At 43.7% G+C, this 20816-nt stretch overlaps 1 protein-coding gene across 3 annotated transcripts in view; it reads left to right on the top strand.

The window, feature by feature from the left end:
• The window catches only part of Stard13 (StAR related lipid transfer domain containing 13), a 161054-nt gene that overhangs the window by 89972 nt on the left and 50266 nt on the right, over positions 1-20816 (top strand). For all 3 annotated transcript variants that reach the window (XM_028779737.1, XM_028779736.1, XM_028779738.1), the window contains exons 2-3: positions 8847-8918; positions 13012-13093. In XM_028779737.1, the coding sequence (XP_028635570.1) occupies positions 8847-8918; positions 13012-13093 (154 nt within the window). The remainder of the gene's footprint in view (positions 1-8846; positions 8919-13011; positions 13094-20816) is intronic.

The following is a 20816-nucleotide window of genomic DNA, read 5'->3' as shown; positions in this document are numbered from 1 at the left end:
CGCACACGCGCATACACACACACACACACGTACATTTACACATAAATAAAAATAAACATTTTAAATGCTTTTTAGAGCAGTGTGGGATAGAAGAGTAGATCTTGGGAAGCAAGAAACCAACAACATGGCAGCTTACACTGGGTGGGGGCTGTCAAAGCCTCTCCAGTGTAGAGATTAGACCACCTGCTGGGGAGCCAAGATCTAGTCAACTCCTACAGGTTCTTCTTCACCTTTCTAGAAAAAGATGGAGAGGACTAAAGGGAGGGACAGTCTTCAAACTCATGTGGTCATTCCAAAAAGGATTACTAAAGGCTGTCATCACGGTGAGACAATATTCAAGGCTCTTTAGCTGATACCTGCAAATTCTGATCTTTTGAATCGAATCAACTCTCATCTCCCTACTGTGGTTTCGTTTGCTTACCTGACTTCATCTTGAAGACTGACTTAAGAGTTAGCAGTAGGGGCTGGTGAGATGGCTCAGCGGTTGAGAGCACTGACTACTCTTCCGAAGGTCATGAGTTCAGATCCCAGCAACCACATGGTGGCTCACAACCACCCATAATGAGATCTGATGCCCTCTTAGGGTGTCTGAAGACAGCAACAGTGTACTTACATATAATAAATAAGAACGAGCGGGACCGCCAGAACGAGCGGGACCGGAGCGAGCGGTGCCCGGAGCGAGCGGTGCCCGGAGCAAGCGGGGCGGGGGGGGGGACGGGGGGAAGAGTTAGCAGTAAGCAGTATGTATGTTCACGACTTCAAAAGGTTCACACTCTTGTGAACACATGCAGCCTTCCTGGGTCACAAGTGTCTGTACCAAACGAAAGAGGAGAATAAAGCTCTCTGCTGCCTAATGGAAAATGTGAGTGAACACAATCTGGTCAGAAACCGTTTGACTACACAAGCACATCGCCTGTGCTTGCTCTCTCTTGGTACTGATCAGAGTGGGGAGATTGCACAGTTTAATCCCATTAAATACTACTAGGAATTATGGGCGTAGAGAGTGCTGTTTCTGTCCCCGAAGATTCCTTGTTCTGCTGCAACGGGACTTTGGGGGGGGGGGGCGTTGTAGTCCAAATGGGACCTTAAACATTCTCTGAATTCTCACAAGCTGATGTAGTAGGCAAGGATACAGTTTTTGGAGAAGACATGATTACAGCTGTATTCATTTCTGTGCCACACCAGCAGACATTCAACTGCAGTTTCTAGTTGAGATAAAGGTTCCGGGTGTTTCCTGTATGCTTCACACAGGGAATGACAGCTAGCGGCTTACGTTAGCTCAAGGAGATGGTGCCACTTCAGCAAATCTCCTAAACCATAGTGGAGTAAAGCATCAGAAGTTTTATCCCCTTGCTCCTGTTTTGTGCCAGTGGCCGATTTGCTGTGGCTCTGACCCCTCTGTCATCATTCTGAGACCTAGACTGAAATGGCAACCTTACCTAGGACATGTAGACTCATGATGCAGGGACAAGAAAGGGGAAACTGGGGAGACAAGGTGAAACCCCTGAGTTGTGTGTTTTGGTTTTTAATTAGTATACACTACTACTGCTTATTATTGGGTGAAGTGGGTCTTATGGCTAAGCTAACATCAGAGGAGGGCCACATGGCTGCTGAAAAGTATTGGCCATTGGAAGCATAAAATGAAAAACTGATATGTATATGTATGCTTTAATTATATGTTTGACTGTTTATTTAAAGGATATAATAGAGTAAGTGCCTATAAAATACTTATTTTGTAAGTGTACATATATTACAGATGTCAGTACTATATGATGTGCATTAGATACTCACACATGATTTTCTCAATTTGGATGCAAAAGAATAATTTAAAACAGCTCTTCTGGTTCCCTGAAGCTATTTCTTAAAATATGCATACCCACCTTTTACTCTAATAGAATTTATTTTAGTGAGTAGATTTGCTACTAATCTAGCTTGCAGATGTCATTTCAAAGCCAGGGAATACAGCTAGCATTCAGATGAAAGGGCTGAGCAGGGTGTGGTGGCACACACCTCCGGGGAGGCAGAGACAGGCAGACCTCTGTGCGTTTGAAGCCAGCCTGGTCTATAAACCGAGTTCTAGGACAGTCAACGCTGTTACACAGAGAAACCCGGTCTAGGGACTAGGGGATGGGGAGATGAAGAGGCTGGAAAGATAGATCAGCAGTTAAATATGCTGGCTACTCTTACACAGAACCTGGGTTCTGTTCTGAGCACCCTTATGGTGCCTCACAACTACCCCCAACAACCCCAGAGGATCCACCGCCCCCTTCTGACCTCTGTAAAAACTGCATTCATGAGAACATACCCACACACAAAAACACACATAATATAAAAATAAAATAAATCTTAAAAACAAAGACTGGGCTATGGAACATTGTCTCAGCATGTAACTGTGGCTTGAGAGAAAAAAGTACACTTGTTCAGAGCCAGGTGATTCTCCCCTGAGAGAATGGAATTAGATGCCACAGAATAGTAGGTGTCTCTGAACTCACAGGTTACACCTTCCTAATGTCACAAGTTTGCTGACAAAAATGTGCTTGTTATGGATCAAAGAAATGGTTACTTAAGACCATGGTCAAATAAAGCAGGTATCTATAAGTGGACTTGATGTTCTGAAAAGCGTAATGATTGGTAATCTTAAATTTGCCCTAAATAACTTGTATTTTAGCTTACCATCATTACTTAGAATATCATATAAAGAAAATATTATTATACAGAAAAGCACACTTGAGGTGTGTGTGCGCGCGGGTGTGTGCGTGTATGAATTATTCAAGTATTGAAAACATCAAAACAAACTTAATACAGATTCACAAAAGTGTAGGAAAAAAAAATAATGGATCCTGACATCAGGCGAAATTGGAGGTGGAGAAAAACCATAATATGCTGCCTATACCTGTAATTTAGTTTCTAAAGCCCTCCTGGGAGAAGGATCTGGGGAAGTGTGTGCTCTGTGTAATCTTAACGAGCACTTTATTCTCGGCCATATAGAGATGAGATGGAGAGCCTGGCATTAATTTGGACAGAATCCGCCTCATATCTGGCCAAAGAAATCCGAATTTAATAAGCAGGGCCTTCACTTGAGAAGTTCTCTGTGAAGGCAAAGGCGTCATTTGCCTTAAGTAGTATATTTCTCATGAACCTAACTCATCAGTATGAATTATCCTAAACCCGTAACTATGAGCCTGTTGAAATCTTAACACCTTCCAGATACCATAATACTGGTAATTGTATAATTGTATTCAAGGAGACATCTCATGGTAACTGAGCCGTCCCTCACTGCTAGTAAGACCTTTAAGAACACGGTGCACAATATGCTTGCTGGTTCAGTAGATGGAAAAAGCCAGCATTCCCCAAAACCCACTTTCCTGAATCACTCATCTTGAGTGGTTTCATGAACATTTAGGAAGCAGCTGCTTCACACTGGAGCCAGCCCGTCTGTGAAGTTTGCAGGAGATTTGTAAGGACAGTGGTCGTGAACATGCCAAGAATAAAACTCCAGTGTTAAAGCCCACAGTAGAGGAGCCCTGGTTCCTCCTAGCCAGCCAGATTCCTGATAATTCATTCTAATGTGGCCCTGGTTTGAAGTTTTAGTCATTTGGAAAGACTACTTAAGGCCTTTGGGATAGCTAGGGAAGACTGTGTGCTACGCAGAGCCTGTGGACCCAAATGTACTTAAAGCACTTAGCTAGGCATTTCTGTTTTGATGGGGGCACCAGTTTGAAAAATGCAATAAGTCTGTAACTCAATAGGAACTCTGCAAACTTGTACAGCAAATCCTTCGAGCTCAGTAAAACCTTGACTAGGGTCATCATGCGCCTGGTACAGTCACTGTTTGCGCCCGAGTCGCTAAGTACTATCTCATTTAAGCAACATAGTGTAAATCTCCTCTACCTCCATGGATGTTCAGCCTTTTCCACCTTCAGTTGGCTCTAGGAAGGACTGACTGAAGTGTTTTATCTCGGCTATGTTGGTAGTTATAACCCAAAGCAAAATGCAACTTGGTGGTATTCCAATATCACATATTTAAGAAATCATTCTCAACCAAGGAAGTTTCATGTTTTTATAAGTAACATCATTATATGGGAAGGTCCTCAGAGTGTATAATTATGTTTGTGAGCAGCAGTCAAGCTAAGATATTATGATGTCACCACTCAGGCAGATAACATGCATTATAAATTATGTGTTGGTAATGGGACAAGAGTTAATTCTTCTCTGATTGTACCTTTCATGTTTTCTTCGATAAATGTTTTTAAAACTGAATATGTACAATTATTTTTTTTAAAAAATATAATACTATTTTGTAAAAGCATATCACTAGTCAGACGTTTGTTTCTATGGTGCCTTTATTCTCATACACACAGGAGCATACAGCTTTCTAGCACTGTTGAGATCGTCCCCCTCCAATAGATCCCCATACCCCCCCACCAGGTCTGTCACTGAACAGATTCTCTGTCTTACTCTAAGCAAGAGGTTCAGGAGTCACACTGAGCACAGCAAAACTGGTACCCAGGTGAGGATAAGGCGAATGAGCCAAAGCCCGTGACTTTCTGTCAAGTGGAATCACAGACAGGTCACATAGGAGAGTACCCAGCCCCAGACAGATGCCGCTGAACTTGTTGCATAAGCCAATCAGAAGCCTGCTTGCTTTTTGTACTGACCAGTGAGTAAATGAAAAGCTGAAAAGCAGGTTGCTTTCAGCCCCCAAATGCAGTTCACGTGAAACCATAGGGTTCCTCAGTCTGCAGTGTGGAAGAAAGAGGCTTTCCAGGAACACGGGTAGTGTGTGGTTTGGGAGTCAGGGTGGTCAGCCTCCCTTAAACCAACCAGAAGAGGTTCCTCACATAAAGAGGTTCTGCTACTGGACAGTGTTGACTCATTCTCTGTCCCTAGTACCCAGGCTATGCATGTCTTTTATTCACTTGGGAGCCGGCTCTGTTACCTGATGGAGACACTTAGCATCTATTGGGCTCATGTATGCATAGGGTTTTGGGCAGCCACCAAAAGAACATTGCACAAAATTAGGAAACTGCTGTAGAGCCAAATGACATTATTACCTGGACTACTTACAAAACTGATACAGGAGGAGCTGGGAAGAGGCTCCATTGCTGGAGTACTCACCATGCAAGTTTGATCCCAGGACATACCAGTCTCAGGGGTGCATACTGGCAGAGACAGTGGAGCTGGAGAGTTCCCCAGGGCTGGCTGACCAGGTAGTTCTTGATTCAGTGAGAGAGACAGACATTGTCTCAAGTAACAAGGCAGACAATAATAAAGATCAACCTTAGACCTCCACATTCTCACACTTGTGTGTGGGCATCTGCACACACATGCACACTTGAACATGTGCACACTCATATTCACACACACACACACACACACACTCCTTACTTAATTCTGTAAAAGTCCTGTTGTGCTACCTAGCCAAATGGATCTCATTCTCCCCAGCAAAGAATCCTTTCGATTTCTCTTTCCATAACTTCGGGTACTTGAGGTCTACTTCATAAACCGTTGAACAACATCAAAAATAACAGAAATAATTCTTGAGTTCTGGGAGCACATAGTCCCCCCACAGGTCCCACTGTATCACCCTGGGGGTGGGAATCACCTTTCTGTCCCACATGGACACCATATGTGTTACCTGTCTGATAGTCCCTTAGAAGCCATCTTGGTTATGGAATCAAAAGTCCTGACATATACTGGGGTTAGACTACAACCTGGGTTTCAGCATCCACTGGGACTCTTGGGTCACATCCCTGATTGTAAAAGAAGACATCTCTAGTCCAATGTTGGTCGAGGTCTGGGCCCTTTTGTCCAGTGGCATTCTTGGGTTCCACCCCCACCCCAACACAGCTTGTGTTTTCTTCAGCAAGAGAGCATCAATGACTTGATGCATTCCTGAAGCCGCTACAAGGACAGGTGAGGGTTGCAAATGGGAACAAACAGAATAGTCAAATGTGATTTTAATGGGGCTAAATGCTTTTGCATAATACACTGATGGCTACTGAGAGCACATTCAAGAATAAACGTCCGTGGCTTTTCTCATCAAGTGTCATTTAAATCCCATTAGATAGAGCCTCGTGAAATGACACTGGCAATATGACTCCCTTCTAATTTCCCTGTGTTTTGACCACTGCAAAGGCCCTGGGGAAACAGCGTTTGTCTGATGGGTGTTAGAAAGGACTGTGGGTAAGCCGTTGTAAGGCCCCTCTGCAACTCAGCTCAACGGACAAAGTGAAATTTCATGGTGGGAATTACACAGGATTGCTTTGTTGCTGGTTGGTGAGTTTGTTTTGCTCTTCAATTGAGATGTCAAGACTGTAGGCCGGCCGCCATCACTCCCCTCTGCTCTCTTCGTATTTGCTTTGCCTGCCAAGCTGCCAACACTGAGTGCATATACATAGCTGTTATATCCCTTGGCTGGATGAACTGACTCCTTTATCATTACATGACCGTTGTCTCTTGATAGATTCTAACTCTCCCTGCTCTTCCAGTTTCCACTTGTCTAACATATTAGTAACTTATCTCATAATAGTGACAAAATTCCTGAAAGAATAAATTTTAGAAAGGATCTGCTTTGCCTCACAGTTTCAGGGGATCCAGTTTGGCATGGTAGGGAAAGGCCTGCTCATATCTGGACAGTCTGAAGAGCACAGAGGTCAGTGGAAATGAGGCTGACCTATAACCCTAGTTATAACCACCCCGCAACCCGCAGCTAAGTCCCACCTCCTAAGGTTCTACCACCTTCCAAAACACCGCCACCACATGGGGACCAAGAGTTCATGAGCACTTAAGGCAGGTTCCCTGTGCAACCATAATGCATAGTATTGCTTTCTATTCCTTCATTTTAAATCCTATGTGTCCTTAAAACCAAACTAGTCCTCCAATAGGAAAATGTCTTACTGGATCTTACTGGAGAATGCAAAGGGAGGGTGTGTTTGGTAGACATTTAGGCAAATAGAAAGGCAGTTGCATGTGAATAGAGACAGTCCAAAAGAGCCTCTCACTGTGGCTTGGTGAGTGGCACTTTTCTAATTTGCTGTTATTTACTCCTTGCAATTTCTGATTTGAGTGTGAAACCTAAAACCTCATCGTAAGAGGTTTAAAAGCATAGTCTGTTTGAATGATGACGTAGACAGGTTCCAGTGAAGGTTTGATTGTGTGCATTTGTGGATGATGATATTTCATTCCATTATCAGCATTCCTACTGGGGGAGACGAAGTGGTTTGGGGAAACTTTATGTACTGCCAAGCTGCCAACACTGAGTGCACATACTTGGCTGTTATATCCCTTGGCTGGATGGACTGAATCCTTTATCATTACATGACCGTTGTCTCTTGATAGATTCAATCACTCTGCCTCACCTCTGCCCATCCCTCTGCCTGGCCATAGTTCTCAGTCCCAGCAGATTTTCTAGCCAGATCCCTGGCTCTTTAGTTTCCTCACATCTTGCCATCCTTTAGTTCAGGGGTTTAATCTCCTGTATTTCCCTGAATTCCCATTCCCCTCCAAATTTCCTTATGCTGTAAAGCATGTGACTTGGAGTTCTCCCTGTGTCCTCATTCCCTGGTTCTCTGGGACTTTCTTGCTTAAAGCTATGTTTTAATCACAGTACAAACAAAAGTAAATCAGAAAAAAAAAATGCATAGAATTGATGTGATTCACTAGACAATTCAGGACTCTTTGATTCCTTACCCACTCATATAACTGATTTTTTTTTTTTTTTTTTTTTTGGTTTTCTTCGAGACAGGGTTTCTCTGTGTAGCCCTGGCTGTCCTGGAACTCACTCTGTAGACCACGCTGGCGTCGAACTCAGAAATCCGCCTGCCTCTGCCTCCCAAGTGCTGGGATTAAAGGCGTGCGCCACCACTGCCTGGTTCTACTAGAAGTTTTGACTGCAGAGGAAAACAAACGTAAACTCGTTGACCAAGCACCCTAGTGGCCTAGGAGAGCTTTGGTTGGGACGTTTCCCTAGGCTTTTTACTTCTATTTGGAGAAACTGAACTTTTGACAGATGAACTTCTTTTCCCTAGGCTGATGTTTATCTAAGAGTGTGGTGGCTGAGAAATTATCCAGAATTCGCAAGGTCAGAGAATGGCCTGGTTTACACACTATCCCTCCACCCATCTCACCCACAAATTCCCTCAGGGAGGTGAGAGGGTGGGTTGCTGGTGTATCCACCCCACAAATGCTCACCCAAAGGATCCACCAGCCTCTTGGGTGTGGCCCTCTCCATTCTGGCAGCTCTCTGAGACTCAGGTCTCAGGATCCCCTTCCCTCTGAACTCTGAGTTTGAAATCATTCCAATATGCTTGGCCAATGAGCATCTTCATGCAATGTGCTGGGAATTAAAACCATCGGTGAGACTGGATTTTTGTAATGCCTTCGTTTGTGAGAAAATAGACTACCCTGTTGTGTTTTTTAATCCTGAATGGAAGAATAAAGTAAGGTTGAATAAATAATCTCAGGCTTATCTTGGAAAGTTTTAAAGGGCCCATTAAAAAGAGGATTATAGTTATTATAATAAGCCTTTCTTCTCCTCCTCATCACTGAGTTCCTTACTGCATAAAGACGGTATTTTTCCCTATGGGACACTCGGCCTTTGTGCTCTGTCCTGGGAGGTTGGTTATCATCCATGAACCATGGCTTTACAGAGAAGATAACCCTAGCACACACAGAACGGTGCTTCGAGTGGCCTGCACGTTCTCTGCATCCTCCCTTCTGGGTAGACTGACTTACACAAGACTATCTGGGAGCAGCGTTGCCTTGTAGTGACTTGCACGGAGCACACCAGCAGAACTAAGGTCTGGTTGTCAGACTCACGATGTTCTTTTTCTTGTATGTTTTAGAAATCGAGGCGAAGGAAGCATGTGATTGGCTCCGAGCTGCTGGGTTCCCGCAGTACGCTCAGCTGTATGAAGGTATGTGAGCCTTTCCCTCCGTTCTTTACCAAGAGGAAGACCCTGCCTTGTGCTTACTGGGCTTTCGCTCTGATGCATTGTGGATTTGCGTCCTTCCCCCTCAGCCTTGGCAATACTAAGCTTATTCTGACACAATTGGAAATGAGTCAGGTCCCTTGCCCCTAGCATTGCCCCTTCACTTTCTGTTTCCCGCTACTGCAGATTCCTGCCCAGCTCTTCAATTTCGTCCCAGGGTCTGCCAAGACTTACTTTCTAGAACCTCTTGCATGTTCTTTTTTTTTTTTTTTTAAAAGATTTATTTATTTTATTTATGAGTACACTGTAGCTGTCTTCAGACAGACCAGAAGAGGGCATTGAATCTCATTATGGGTGGCTGTGAGCCACCATGTGGTTGCTGGGATTTGAACTCAGGACCTCTGGAAGAGCAGTCAGTGCTCTTAACCACTGAGCCATCTCTCCAGCCCCCTCTTGCATGTTCTTTCTTGTTTTATCACTGTGCTGTTTTCTTGAGATTACAATGAATTCATTGTTAATAAATTTCCTACAAGTCTCAAAACTAGTTGTTTTGGGATAGCCCCTGTTTATGTCTATTTTACATAAAAAATGTTATGGGTCAGGTGACAGTCTTGGATAAGTGGAGTTTTGGATAAGTGGCTTTGTTTTTTGCCAACATTATACTTCTGGTCCTTGATTTTTTAGTTAATAGCAAATAACTATTCACTATCTTTTTTTTTCCCTTTGAGACAGGGTTTCTCTGTGTAGTTCTGGCTGTCCTGGAACTCACTTTGTAGACCAGGCTGGCCTCAAACTCAGAAATCCGCCTGTCTCTGCCTCCCAAGTGCTGGGATTAAAGGTGTGCGCCACCACTGCCCGGCTACTATTCACTATCTTAATTACTTTTCTATTGCTGTAATAAAATACCATGACCAAGGCAACTTACAGGGAAAAAAAAGTTTGGTTTGGGACTTACAGTTTTTGAGAGTCCATGACCTTCATGACTGGAAACACAACAGCAGGCAGGCATAGTGCTGGATCAGTAGCTGAAAGCTTATATCTGATTCATAAACAAGAGGCAGAAAGGGGGGAAATACTAGGAATTGCACGAGCTTTTGAAATCTCAAAGCCCTTTCCCACTGACACCCCTCTCCCAATAAGACCACACCTCCTAATCCTTCCCAAAACTGTTCTACCAACTAGGGACCAGGCACTCAAACATACTGAGCCTGTGGGAGCCATTCTCATTGAACTACCATATTAATCTAACTATATCTTACGTTGTCTAAAATCATGATTAAATCTTTGCTACTTTGCAGATCATCTTTATACCCCCTCTCTCTTTCTCCCTCTCTTTCTCTCTTTCTCTTTCTTTTATCCTTCCTTTCTTCCTTCCTTCCTTCTTTCTTGGTCTAAAAGGTTATGATGAAGCAGTCAGGTCCCAGGAGTGAGCAAGTGGCACACCTGAGATCATCTATGGGAAATTAAAGCTAATATTATTTATTACAAAGTTGTGGATAAGATGTACACAAGGGAGGAGCCAAGAGTGTATGGTTATTATAGCTGTCACTACCACAGGCCCAAAGACGAGGATGTCAGAGCCCAGGAAATAAGAGCCTTGCACACAGCCCTGGAGGAAGCACACAGCTGGCCATGGGGAGAACCAATGATGCCTCCTTGCATGTTCAGCCATAACTTCCCATTGACCAAACACAAAAGGAGCCAGAGGGCATGAGTCTCTTTGGATGCCATCCTCCTTCACAGTGGGTCTCCAAACATAAGGCAGAATGCAAGATGGTAGAGTGGGACTGGCGGCTCGAATGGCGGTACCCAGCACATGAAAGCATAGCAACCTCTCTTCCTAGTGCCGCGAACATTGTGTTGTGTGTGTGCAGGAAAGAGACAACAAGATTAATCTTTACATAAAAATCACTCCTGTCCTTTCACCAAAAGTCTCGAGTTTATATTAAAAACCAAAAGTTTAGGTTTTTTCTACTCTGTTCATTTATATTCTGTAAAGACCAAAGAGGGTTAATGTTGGCATACAGTTTGAAGCTTAGACTCTCTGACAGAAGTTTTCAGAGGGTCATACATAACCTTTTAGACCAAGAAGGAAGGGAGGAAGGAGAGAGAGAAAGAGAGAGAGAGAGAGAGAGAGAGAGAGAGAGAGAGACAGAGAGAGAAACAAAGGATGATTGCTATAGCTTAAATCTAAACAATTCCCAACTCCTATTCTCCATCAGCCATTTACTAATTAGGAAGGGAAAGCTCAGGATTTTAAGTGATCTTGGTCCTAGTTAGGGGTTTCCGTTATTGTGACAAACACCATGACCCAAATAAGAAGGAAACGGTTTGTTTCAGCTTACAGCTCTCAGGCACACTCCATCACTGAGGGAAGGTAGGGTAGGAAACTGGAGGCAGGAGTGGATCCAGAGGCCAAGGAGGGATGTCGCTTACTGGCTTGCTCCACACGGCTGGCCCAGCCTGTTTTCTTATAGAATCAAGGACTGCTAGTGCAGGGGTGGTACCACCCATAGTGAGTGGAGCCCTTCCCACGAATCAGTAATCAAGATAATACCCGACATATTTGTCTGCAGGCCAATATCATGGAGGAACTTTCTCAGTTAAGATTTCCTCTTCCCAAGCGCGTCTCAGTTGGTGTCAAGACAAAAGAAAAACAAGCAGCTCATTGTCCTTACATGGATGGATGAAAAATAAAAATAATTCCAGCTTTTTTGATTCTTGATGAAACGTTTATGCATATAAATATAATGCTATAGCCACTATGAGATTTAATGTGAACAGTCCATAAGTATGTAAGGTGTGCTGTAGCTCAGAAACATGTACGTGTCGGATTGTTCAATCCATATATATTACATAAATACAATGAGAACAGAGCTTGTTCTGAGACTCCTATTATTCAAAAACCAATAGTCAGTAAATGTTCACACGTCTGCCATAAAGTTGCCATCGTGTGGTGATACTTACTTTACAGCTGAGGGAAGGCTACTTGCCCAGAACAACACAGCAAGGAAGTAATGTGTACTTAAAACCCTGGGCTCCCATATCCGTGCTTCTCACTGTGGTGCACAGTCACTTGCCAGGGGAGTGGGGTGCCGTTCACGGGTGACCATAAGGGATTCAGTCACTGTGAAATACTTCGAGTTCATCCACTTGAGTGGATTCTTTTTTATAAAGGCAAGTGATTATGTCTTCAAATTGGAATGTCTATGGCCAAGTAAATATGTCAGTAAACTTGTATGTTTAAGCTTTTAGTGGGTAGCCCATGCTCTAAAGAGAAAAAGATGTGTCCCCAGAATGGGGGTAGTAGTGTCTGCTTCCAATTCAGAGGAAGGTTTAGAAACGTTAGCTTCATTATAACTGAGAAGACATGGGAAATAAAAAAGAGGAAGGCCTGGCAGTCACAGTGAACCGACATTAAAGTTGACCTTAGCCATTATGTCAAGTGATAGCAAGGGGTTTTCCTAAAGAGACACCTAAAATGAAAGCAATATTCTGGATGAGTTGGCATGAGTCTTCTCTTGGGGAACAGTCAATGGGGTTGGAATCTCTTCTCATTTGGGGGCTTCAAGATGACTGAAAATTTTGTTACCAAAAGAAGAAAGGAAGGAAGAAAGGAAAGAAAAGAAAAACAGATCTGAGACTATTAAACTTGGGCTATTTTTAGAAATGTCCTTTTTGAAGGAAAAGAAGTTTGCCAAACTAAGAATTCTATGAAGTCATCTGTCTGCAACCTATCCTGTGGCGAACAGGAAGAATGTAGAAGCTGTTCTTCATGTCCTCCCGAGGAATGTCAGATAAGGATGGACATAAAGGGCCCTTGGCATGCAATCCTGCCCAAGGTCTAGGTGCTTGTTTTCATATTTTGCACTTACACTGCACTCTCAAGAGCATTTTCTGTGATTAAACCTAACACTGTGTGCCATTTTTAAATGCCATCAGCAATAACAGTAAGCAGTAATTGTGATTTAAGATCTAAGAATGGTGACTTGTGCAGAACTTGGTGGCCTGTCTTCATTGGCCAGGCAGTCACATGCAGCAAAAGGCCTTAGCCTCTCTCTCCTCCTTTCTCTCTTAGATTCCCAGTTTCCCATCAACATTGCAGCTGTCAAAAAAGACCATGATTTTCTTGAAAGAGACCTTGTAGAACCTCTTTGCAGGTAAGCCAGATGAGTAACGTAACTTTGGTTTTTGCTCTTTTCCTTGGTTTGTCTCCATTTGGGCAGCACAAATTTGAAAGTTGAAGTTAACAACTCGGTAAATATGTACTGTGTGGTCACTGTTGCTGGTCGGTCCTGGTACCCTGAGGGTGCTCAGTTAAATCTTAACAGGGGACTTCAGTCATTAGATTAAGAAAAAGAGAGGAAGAGGAAGAGAGAAGAAAAGACAGAAGAGGAGAGAAAAAAAGGAGAGAGAAAGGGAAGATGGATATTTCAGAGTATTTTAAAGGCCATTTTAAAAATGTAAATTAAGGATTAGGGCAGTGAAAAGACAGCACATATGAGGTAGTAGAAGGATTCAGGATGGTCAGCCATCTCAAGCGTTGCCAGGGCAATGTCTGAGACAACTTTGAGGATGTTCAACTTGACCTAAGGGTTTTTTTTACATATATAAAGTCAAGTGGTTATATCTTCAAATCAGAATATATAAGTCCATGTAAATACGTTGGCACATTGACTTATTTAAACCTTTATTGTGTGATGAGTCTTTTAAAGAGTCAGAAATGTATATATGAAGAATTCTTTCCTCTCAAACACTTGACAGAGTAGTTGGAGAAGCCCAGGTGAAGCAACGTGGCATGCGCAAATGAACAAATAAGAAACCATTGAACTTTGGCTCATAATTGTAAAGATCCAATAAAATCTATATTTTAGATAATCAAATTCCACATGAGAGGTCAATTGTGTCTGAAGAACCTTGCAGTTCTATGGCTAATGCTCTGGAAAGAGGTTGGAGCTGGGGCAGGCGTCAGTACAGAACACTGTCAGTCTTCAGGCCACATAGGACTTGGAGATGCCATGCTGGTAACCTCAGTCCACTGCTCTTCCTTATATGTCCTGCGTTTGGTAAACATGACTGTTTGATGATGAGCACAGAGGTACGGAGGCATGCCAGAGTAGTGTAAGTAATCTTAGGTTTGCGAGATCCTCAATGTCTGGTTTTGCTCAGTGATCCTCAATGTTCTGAGCTTGCTATATGACGAAAAAAAAGCAGATCTGTGTTCATCTCTGCTATTCACAAGGAGAATACTGTGTGTCTTCTTAAGTTTAATGAATCAATCCTGTCAGTTTAAAAGAGGAAAGAATTCTGAATCATAAACTTGGGGGCTGGCCGGCTGGCTGGCCCAACAGGTTAAATGTACTTACCACCAAGCAAAACTACCTGAGTTCAATTCCTGAAACTCACAAAGTGGGAGGAGAGAACCAAATCTCAAAAGCTGTTCTCTGACATCCACACATGCACTGTAGCATGTGTGTAGCACACACATGTACACACACACACTAAAATACATACGTACATATGTACATAAAATCATATATTTGAATGGATCCAGGCTACATAGGCTAGAAAATAAGCATGCGCATATCTGTGCCTTTGTAAGAGCCTGTGGGGTAGATGGATGATGTCTTTGTGATTCTTCAAAAGCTCTGACTTGGAAGAGTGTCATTTCCTCTTCTCCATCTGGAAGGCACACCTGCAGCATGAACAGATCCTTCCGAAAAAACCGTTCATTGCACTCAGTAACACGGGCTATTTTTTTCTCTAAGTGTTGTGTATATTCCTGTTGGCTGGCATTTAAAAAAAATAATTTCTATTTTTAAAATTATATTTTACTGTCTTTTCCCATTAAGTCTTCTAAATTTGTTTTCTATAAATTGACTTATTTTTAGCATTAGATTTATACATGCACACACACACACACACACACACTCAATATGGACTAATACCAATGTGCAATCAAGACTTGAAAAAGTTCCATCCACCGCTCCTGAAGCCACCACTCCCCCTACTCCCACTCCTGGCCAACCACAGATTTATTGTCTGTGTCTACATTTTGGCTCTCTCAGGATGTCACAGAGATAACATGGAACAGGAAATGGCTGGTTCTGCCTGGCTTCTTTAACTCAGTGTAATATTCTTAAGATTGTTAAGAATGTTCTTAATTCATGCTAATTTCTGTTTAAAAATATATTTCTTTCCACTATACAGAAAGACTTTGGGGTTCTCCAGTTTGAGGATATAAAGACACCTTAACATTAATTTATGTGGTTTTGTGTGAGCATAAATATACTTTTTTTTTTCAATAAAATCTTAGGAACGGGATTGTGGGGCTCACGACAAATCTGTTTTATCTTTATCAGGAGCTTCGAGTGGCCCTGTTCTTTTGTATTCCTAACAGCGTGTGAAGGTCCAGTTACCTGGTCTGTGGGAGCACGCCTTTGACATGCTCATACACATTCTAACTGGAGTCTGGCTGTGGTTGCATTGTGATTTTTAATGTGCATTTTCCTAGTGACCAATAAAGCTACACATCTTTCCTTGTCTCGCCAACCTACCTTTTCCTGCAAAATATCTATTCAGGCGTTCTCTCATTTTTAATTGAATAATAATTTCTATTCCTGGGTTTTGAGGGATTTTGTTGTTATAGATTACTCTTTTTGTCAGATTTATTTTATAAACATTTTCTGCCAGAATGTAGATATTTTCAATAGAATGAAGGGTTTTTTTCCTTAATTTTTCTAGCTGAATTTGGTTATTCATGTATATTTAAGAGTATGTCTAAAAATGACCTTGCCTAAGATGAAGTCCCAAGTATGTTATCCTGTGCATTTTGAATTTGAGTTTATCTTAGTAAATATAAGTCCTGAGCCCTGAGCCAAGATTCATTCATTTGCATTTCGGTGTCTGATTGTTTCAACTACTTGTTGAAAGGACTGGACTGCCGTCTTCATCAAGTCACCTTCACACACGTCTGGACATTTTTGTGAATGTTATGTGTGTGTGTCCAGGACAACACATGCCACAATGCCTGTATAGAGGTCCAAGGACAACTTGTAGGAGTTGGTTCTCTCTTCCATCCTCTGGAGACTGGGACTTGAATTCAGGTTGTCCTGCTTGGTGGCAAGTGCCTTTAGCCACTGAGCCAACTTACTGGCCCTAAATTGATGTGTCAGATTAGTAATCAGTGTACATTTAGGTCTCCCGATGTTTACAACAGGAAACTGTAGTTTGTACCACAAGACATGGAATTGACAATACCTAAGAGTTTCATGGTTCCAGTGCATGCTACTATTTTCACATCCGGTGTTTATTACTAGGGTATAATTTTTAATATTTTCATACCCTGAAAAATCTTTCTAAGCTGTTTTATTAATTCTTGTGAACAAGCATTTGGCTAGAAGTGTGTGAACCTCTGTTCTCAGGGTGCAGGAGCTGTGGGTAAAATAGAGGCCAAAGGAAGAGTCACACACACCCTGGGTGGATCAAAGGAAGCAAGGCTAGGTAGGCAGCCAAAGGCAGCTGACTGGAAAGCTAGTGGGGAATTGTTTCTCTTCACTGTGAGTTCTACGCAGTACAGATTTCCTGTCTCACAAACAGCAGAAAGCGACAGAGCATCTCTCACCAGAGGAGAGTGAGGGGGCTTTAATGGGCAGCTGATTCTTGCCTCCTCAGAAGGTAAGTATTGATTAATGAACGCCAAGAGAGGGGTAAGGGGGTGACATTTTATTCATGTTCTTCTTTGTGCAATGTATTTGCAAAGATAGTGATTCATTTTTAAATTTCTGCAATTACACCTGTTTGCTTATTTGTCTGTTTATTTGTTGAGTGGCAGGGGCACCAGAGGACCTCTTATTAGAAGTTGCTTACATCATCTCACCATATGGGTCTTGGGAATTGAACTTGACTCCTCAGGCTTGGCAGCAGGCACCTTCACCTGCTAGTCTGTCCTGCCCATCCCTCTGCTTTATTTTGAAATCTCTATGGGCTGTACAGTTCTCATGGTCGTTTGAAATGCTCAGGCCATGCAGAATAATAGAGAGAATTATAGCCAGAGGGAGCTCCTTCCAGGGAGACCGAGGCAGGCAGGGGAGCCAGAGTCCCCTGCAAAAGGATATTCACCAAAGAGATTTTGCTCACCTGTGGAAACAAGCAGTCAGCTCACTTAGGTTCACAGTTTACTGTAGAATCAGTGGACAGTGTACCTTTAAAATACAGATCCTACTGAGGGCAAGTGCCCAAAAGGAATGAGTAGATACACAGATGTATACCGCTTCCTTTTTTTGTATCTCTGAGGTTTGGTCCCCAGAAGCCAGGCAGATTTGCTGCCTTTGCTGAAATTGCAAACAGCAGAATGGCAGCTGAGTTCTTTGTGCTCAGCTGCAGGGATGATGGCAGGAGCAGTGTCCTGTGGGCTCCATGTAGATGACTGTTACTGCAGGCACGAAGAGCTCTGTTTCCAGTATTTCAGCAGCTACTGTTAAACAAAATTCTGCTTTCCTGGTTGTGACTGATTGTTGACTGGGAGTCTCCTCCTCCGTATGTCACGGAAAGTTCACTGCAAATCCAATTATCTGAGTGAGCTGGTTGGAACGTTAACTCTATGGGACACTTGGAAGACACAAAAGGTGTCAAAACAGCTGGCGAAGTTTGTCCTTTGGTGCCAGTCACGGCAGGCTAAAGCACTAGGGATGTGAGAAGCTCCCTTCTGCCATGTTGGGTTGTAGTATTCACTGCAGCTGGCTGAAGACATAGGCCTGGATGCCCAAACATGACCTTTGAATTCCTAAATTAATGTGAAGATAGCAACTCATTTGCATAAGGCATATTGTTACTAGACGCTAATTAATTATAGCATATGACAAATGAGGGCATAGGCTGTGTCCGCTGTCGTGTGTTGATGGACCTAGCCATGACTACCCAGGGCAGCTTTCTCGAGTGTTTGAATAAATGAGAAGTGATGAGGGGCCTCTCGAGAAGCCAGGAGCAGTGAGAGGAAATGATACAAGGGTGAAGGATGTTACAGTTCCCTGCTGCACACACCCGTTTGATCCGAGGATGTCAACAGCATTAATATCAAGCAATGACAGTCTCTGTGAAAATAATGCAAATATTTCCCTTTAAAAATATTTATCCTAGAAGGGGCTGGAGAGATAGCTTAATAGTTAAGAGTGCTTCCTGCTCTTGCAGAAGACTCAGGTTCAATTCCCAGTACCTACATGATGGCTCCCAACTATAACTCCTGTATACCAAGGGATCTGACACCCTCTCCTGACCTCCATGGGTGCCAGACATACAAATGCTGTAGACATACATGCAGAACACCCACACACATAAAATATAATGATGATAATAGTCTTGTGCAAGCAGTTACGTCACACAGCCCCTTTCTGACAGCACAGCCTGCAAGTCTCTCTCTCCCTCCCTCCCTCCCTCTCTCTCTCTCTCTCTCTCTCTCTCTCTCTCTCTCTCTCTCTCTCTCTCTCTCTCTCTCCATTTGCATAAGTGACCTTTGTCCATGCTTTTCTCCCACACCTCAGCTAAAGTCCAGAGGCAGATCCTGGGTTTAAGCACTAGCACAGGGGTGATTTCTCATGCTGTCAGTCCTTGGAGGGACAGCCAAAGGGGAAAGCACATCCATCCTTGTCTGGTTCCACGGTGGCATGGTGGCAGTCATTTGCTTACTTCAAACTATATTTCTACTTCCCTTATTCCATCCCATCCTACCCCAGACACCATAAAGCCCTCCTATGCCTGGCCTGAGACCTCTGAACACCCCAAGTCTTGGGAATTCCATAGCAGAATTGTGTATTCGGCACAAAACATCCACTCTGTTCTCCGCAGTCTATACTTGCCAGACTCTCTCAGCACCAAGGCCTTTCCCACGCCCTGTGGCCACAGCACATGGAGGACCCCATGAAGGGCTGGGCTTAGATCCCAGGGTCGGGAGCACAGCTTCACTGATTATAGTTTCTTGAATGTCTTTGAGGTTCCCACCCAGAACACTCCTTAGCTGACAGGGTTCCATCTACCACCCTGACAGGAGCCAAGGGTAAGAAGTTCAGGCAGTTGGAACTGAATCAGAATGGTCTGGAAGAGATGAACGCCTACCTCTGCTTGCTATTCCTCCCATGCCTTTGGCAAGAAAATAAAAAATATCACAGGAAACCAGCCGTTAAATCAATGTAGGAGACCTCGTGAACCCTCCAAGGTCTGGTGGTGGAAATGTCAAACAGGAGCCTAAAGTATAAGGAAGGAGGAAGAGGACCTTTTGTTTTGCTATGGTCGCTAAGAGAGGAACAGACAGCCTGCCGTGTCCCCAGGCTTCTGTACAGCATGAGTCAGGCCCTGACAAGCTGCACTGGTGCTGTTGCTCTCCCTCCACTACCAGTGTACAGCCTCGGCCTGACCAGCCTTCTTTGCCCCAGACTTCCTCCCTGTCCAGCTTCCCACTGCCTGGTTCCAGCTCTGGTCCTCTGGGCTGTGAGGGACTTTCACCTGCACATCACAGACTACATCTTACTCAAACTGCACGTCATGGGTACAGGGCCTTGTACCAAATGAGACTTCAGTAAATATTTGTTAAGTTTAACTGGAGCTTGGTAGAAATTACCTTTCAGCCTACAAATTATTATATTGTTCTTTGGTTAGGAAAGATACAATGATAAACTATTTTCTCTCAAGAATAATTTAAAATGCTGTCGTTTGCTGAAGACTTCCTTCTCCTCCTCCTCCTTCTCCTCCTCCTTCTCCTCCTCCTCCTTCTCTCCTGCCTCCTTTTCGTCCTCCTCCACTTCTTTCTCCTCCTTCTATCTCCTCCTCCTTCTTCCTCCGGTAGGATCTTACTATGCAGTCGCGGCTGGCCTAGAACTTGCTATGTAGATCAGGCTAGCGTCGACTCACGGAGATCTGTCAGTCTCTGCCGGGGATGAAAGGTGAGCATCACCACACACAGCCTTCAGACTTCTTAAGAAAGCATTCGGTGATGGTGACGACTAGCTTCTGGCTCTCAGTATCTGCACTCTCTCAGCCCTCCTCCCTTCGCCCTCTCTGTGCCCCGCCCACTCTGCGCCCCGCCCCCACACTGGGTAAATACAAAGGACTATGTGGATTTACATCACCTGTTCTTTCTTAAATACTTGACACAATTAATCAACTACACCCTCCTCTCATGAGTGCAAATTCTCTGGCTTCTGAGACGCCACCTTTAGCTGGTTCTTGTTGATCTAGGACTTTCACCTTCCCAAGGCTGGCTTCCTTCCTTGACCCTAGGTTCTGAACACTGGAATTCACCAGGGTTCTGAATTTGTCTCCCCAGCTCACTTGGGTTTAGTTATATTCAGCCCTTGATATCCATGGGCTCACCGTCCCTGCATTCACCCAACCTCACATTAATCATGAAATATCCACTTCCATGATGTTTACACTGTATTAAGTATTATAATACAGACGTGATTTAAAATAAAGGGGAGGCTATGAGGGATTACATGGAAATGCTGTGCTATGTTCCCTGAGACTTGAGCAGGGGAGGACTTGGGTGTCTGCAGGGGGCTCCTGGAACCGATCTTCCAAAGACACAGAGGATCGACTCCATTGTGTTTGCTCTACCCTGATCACCTCTCTCACGGCTCCGGGTGTCACAGGGCCCCACGCTTTAACACGTACAGACCAGAGCTCGTCATCTCCCTCATCCATGCTCCCATGACTTTTGTATTTCACTGATGTGTACACTTGATAGCGCATTTGAAATCTGAGACTCACCCTCTGTCTGCCTCCCCATCTTCGTATGAGCCGACCGATGGTCACATTCCAGTCCACACAGATACCCCTCTCTGATATCCTCCCCTCTCTGATATCCTCCCCTCTCTGATATCCTCCCCTCTC

This window comes from Grammomys surdaster, unplaced genomic scaffold (assembly GCF_004785775.1).
Source record: "Grammomys surdaster isolate TR1022 unplaced genomic scaffold, NIH_TR_1.0 362, whole genome shotgun sequence".
Lineage (NCBI taxonomy): Eukaryota > Metazoa > Chordata > Mammalia > Rodentia > Muridae > Grammomys > Grammomys surdaster.
Note: the sequence above shows the minus strand (reverse complement) of the source record. Positions and strands in the feature narration are given on the sequence as shown.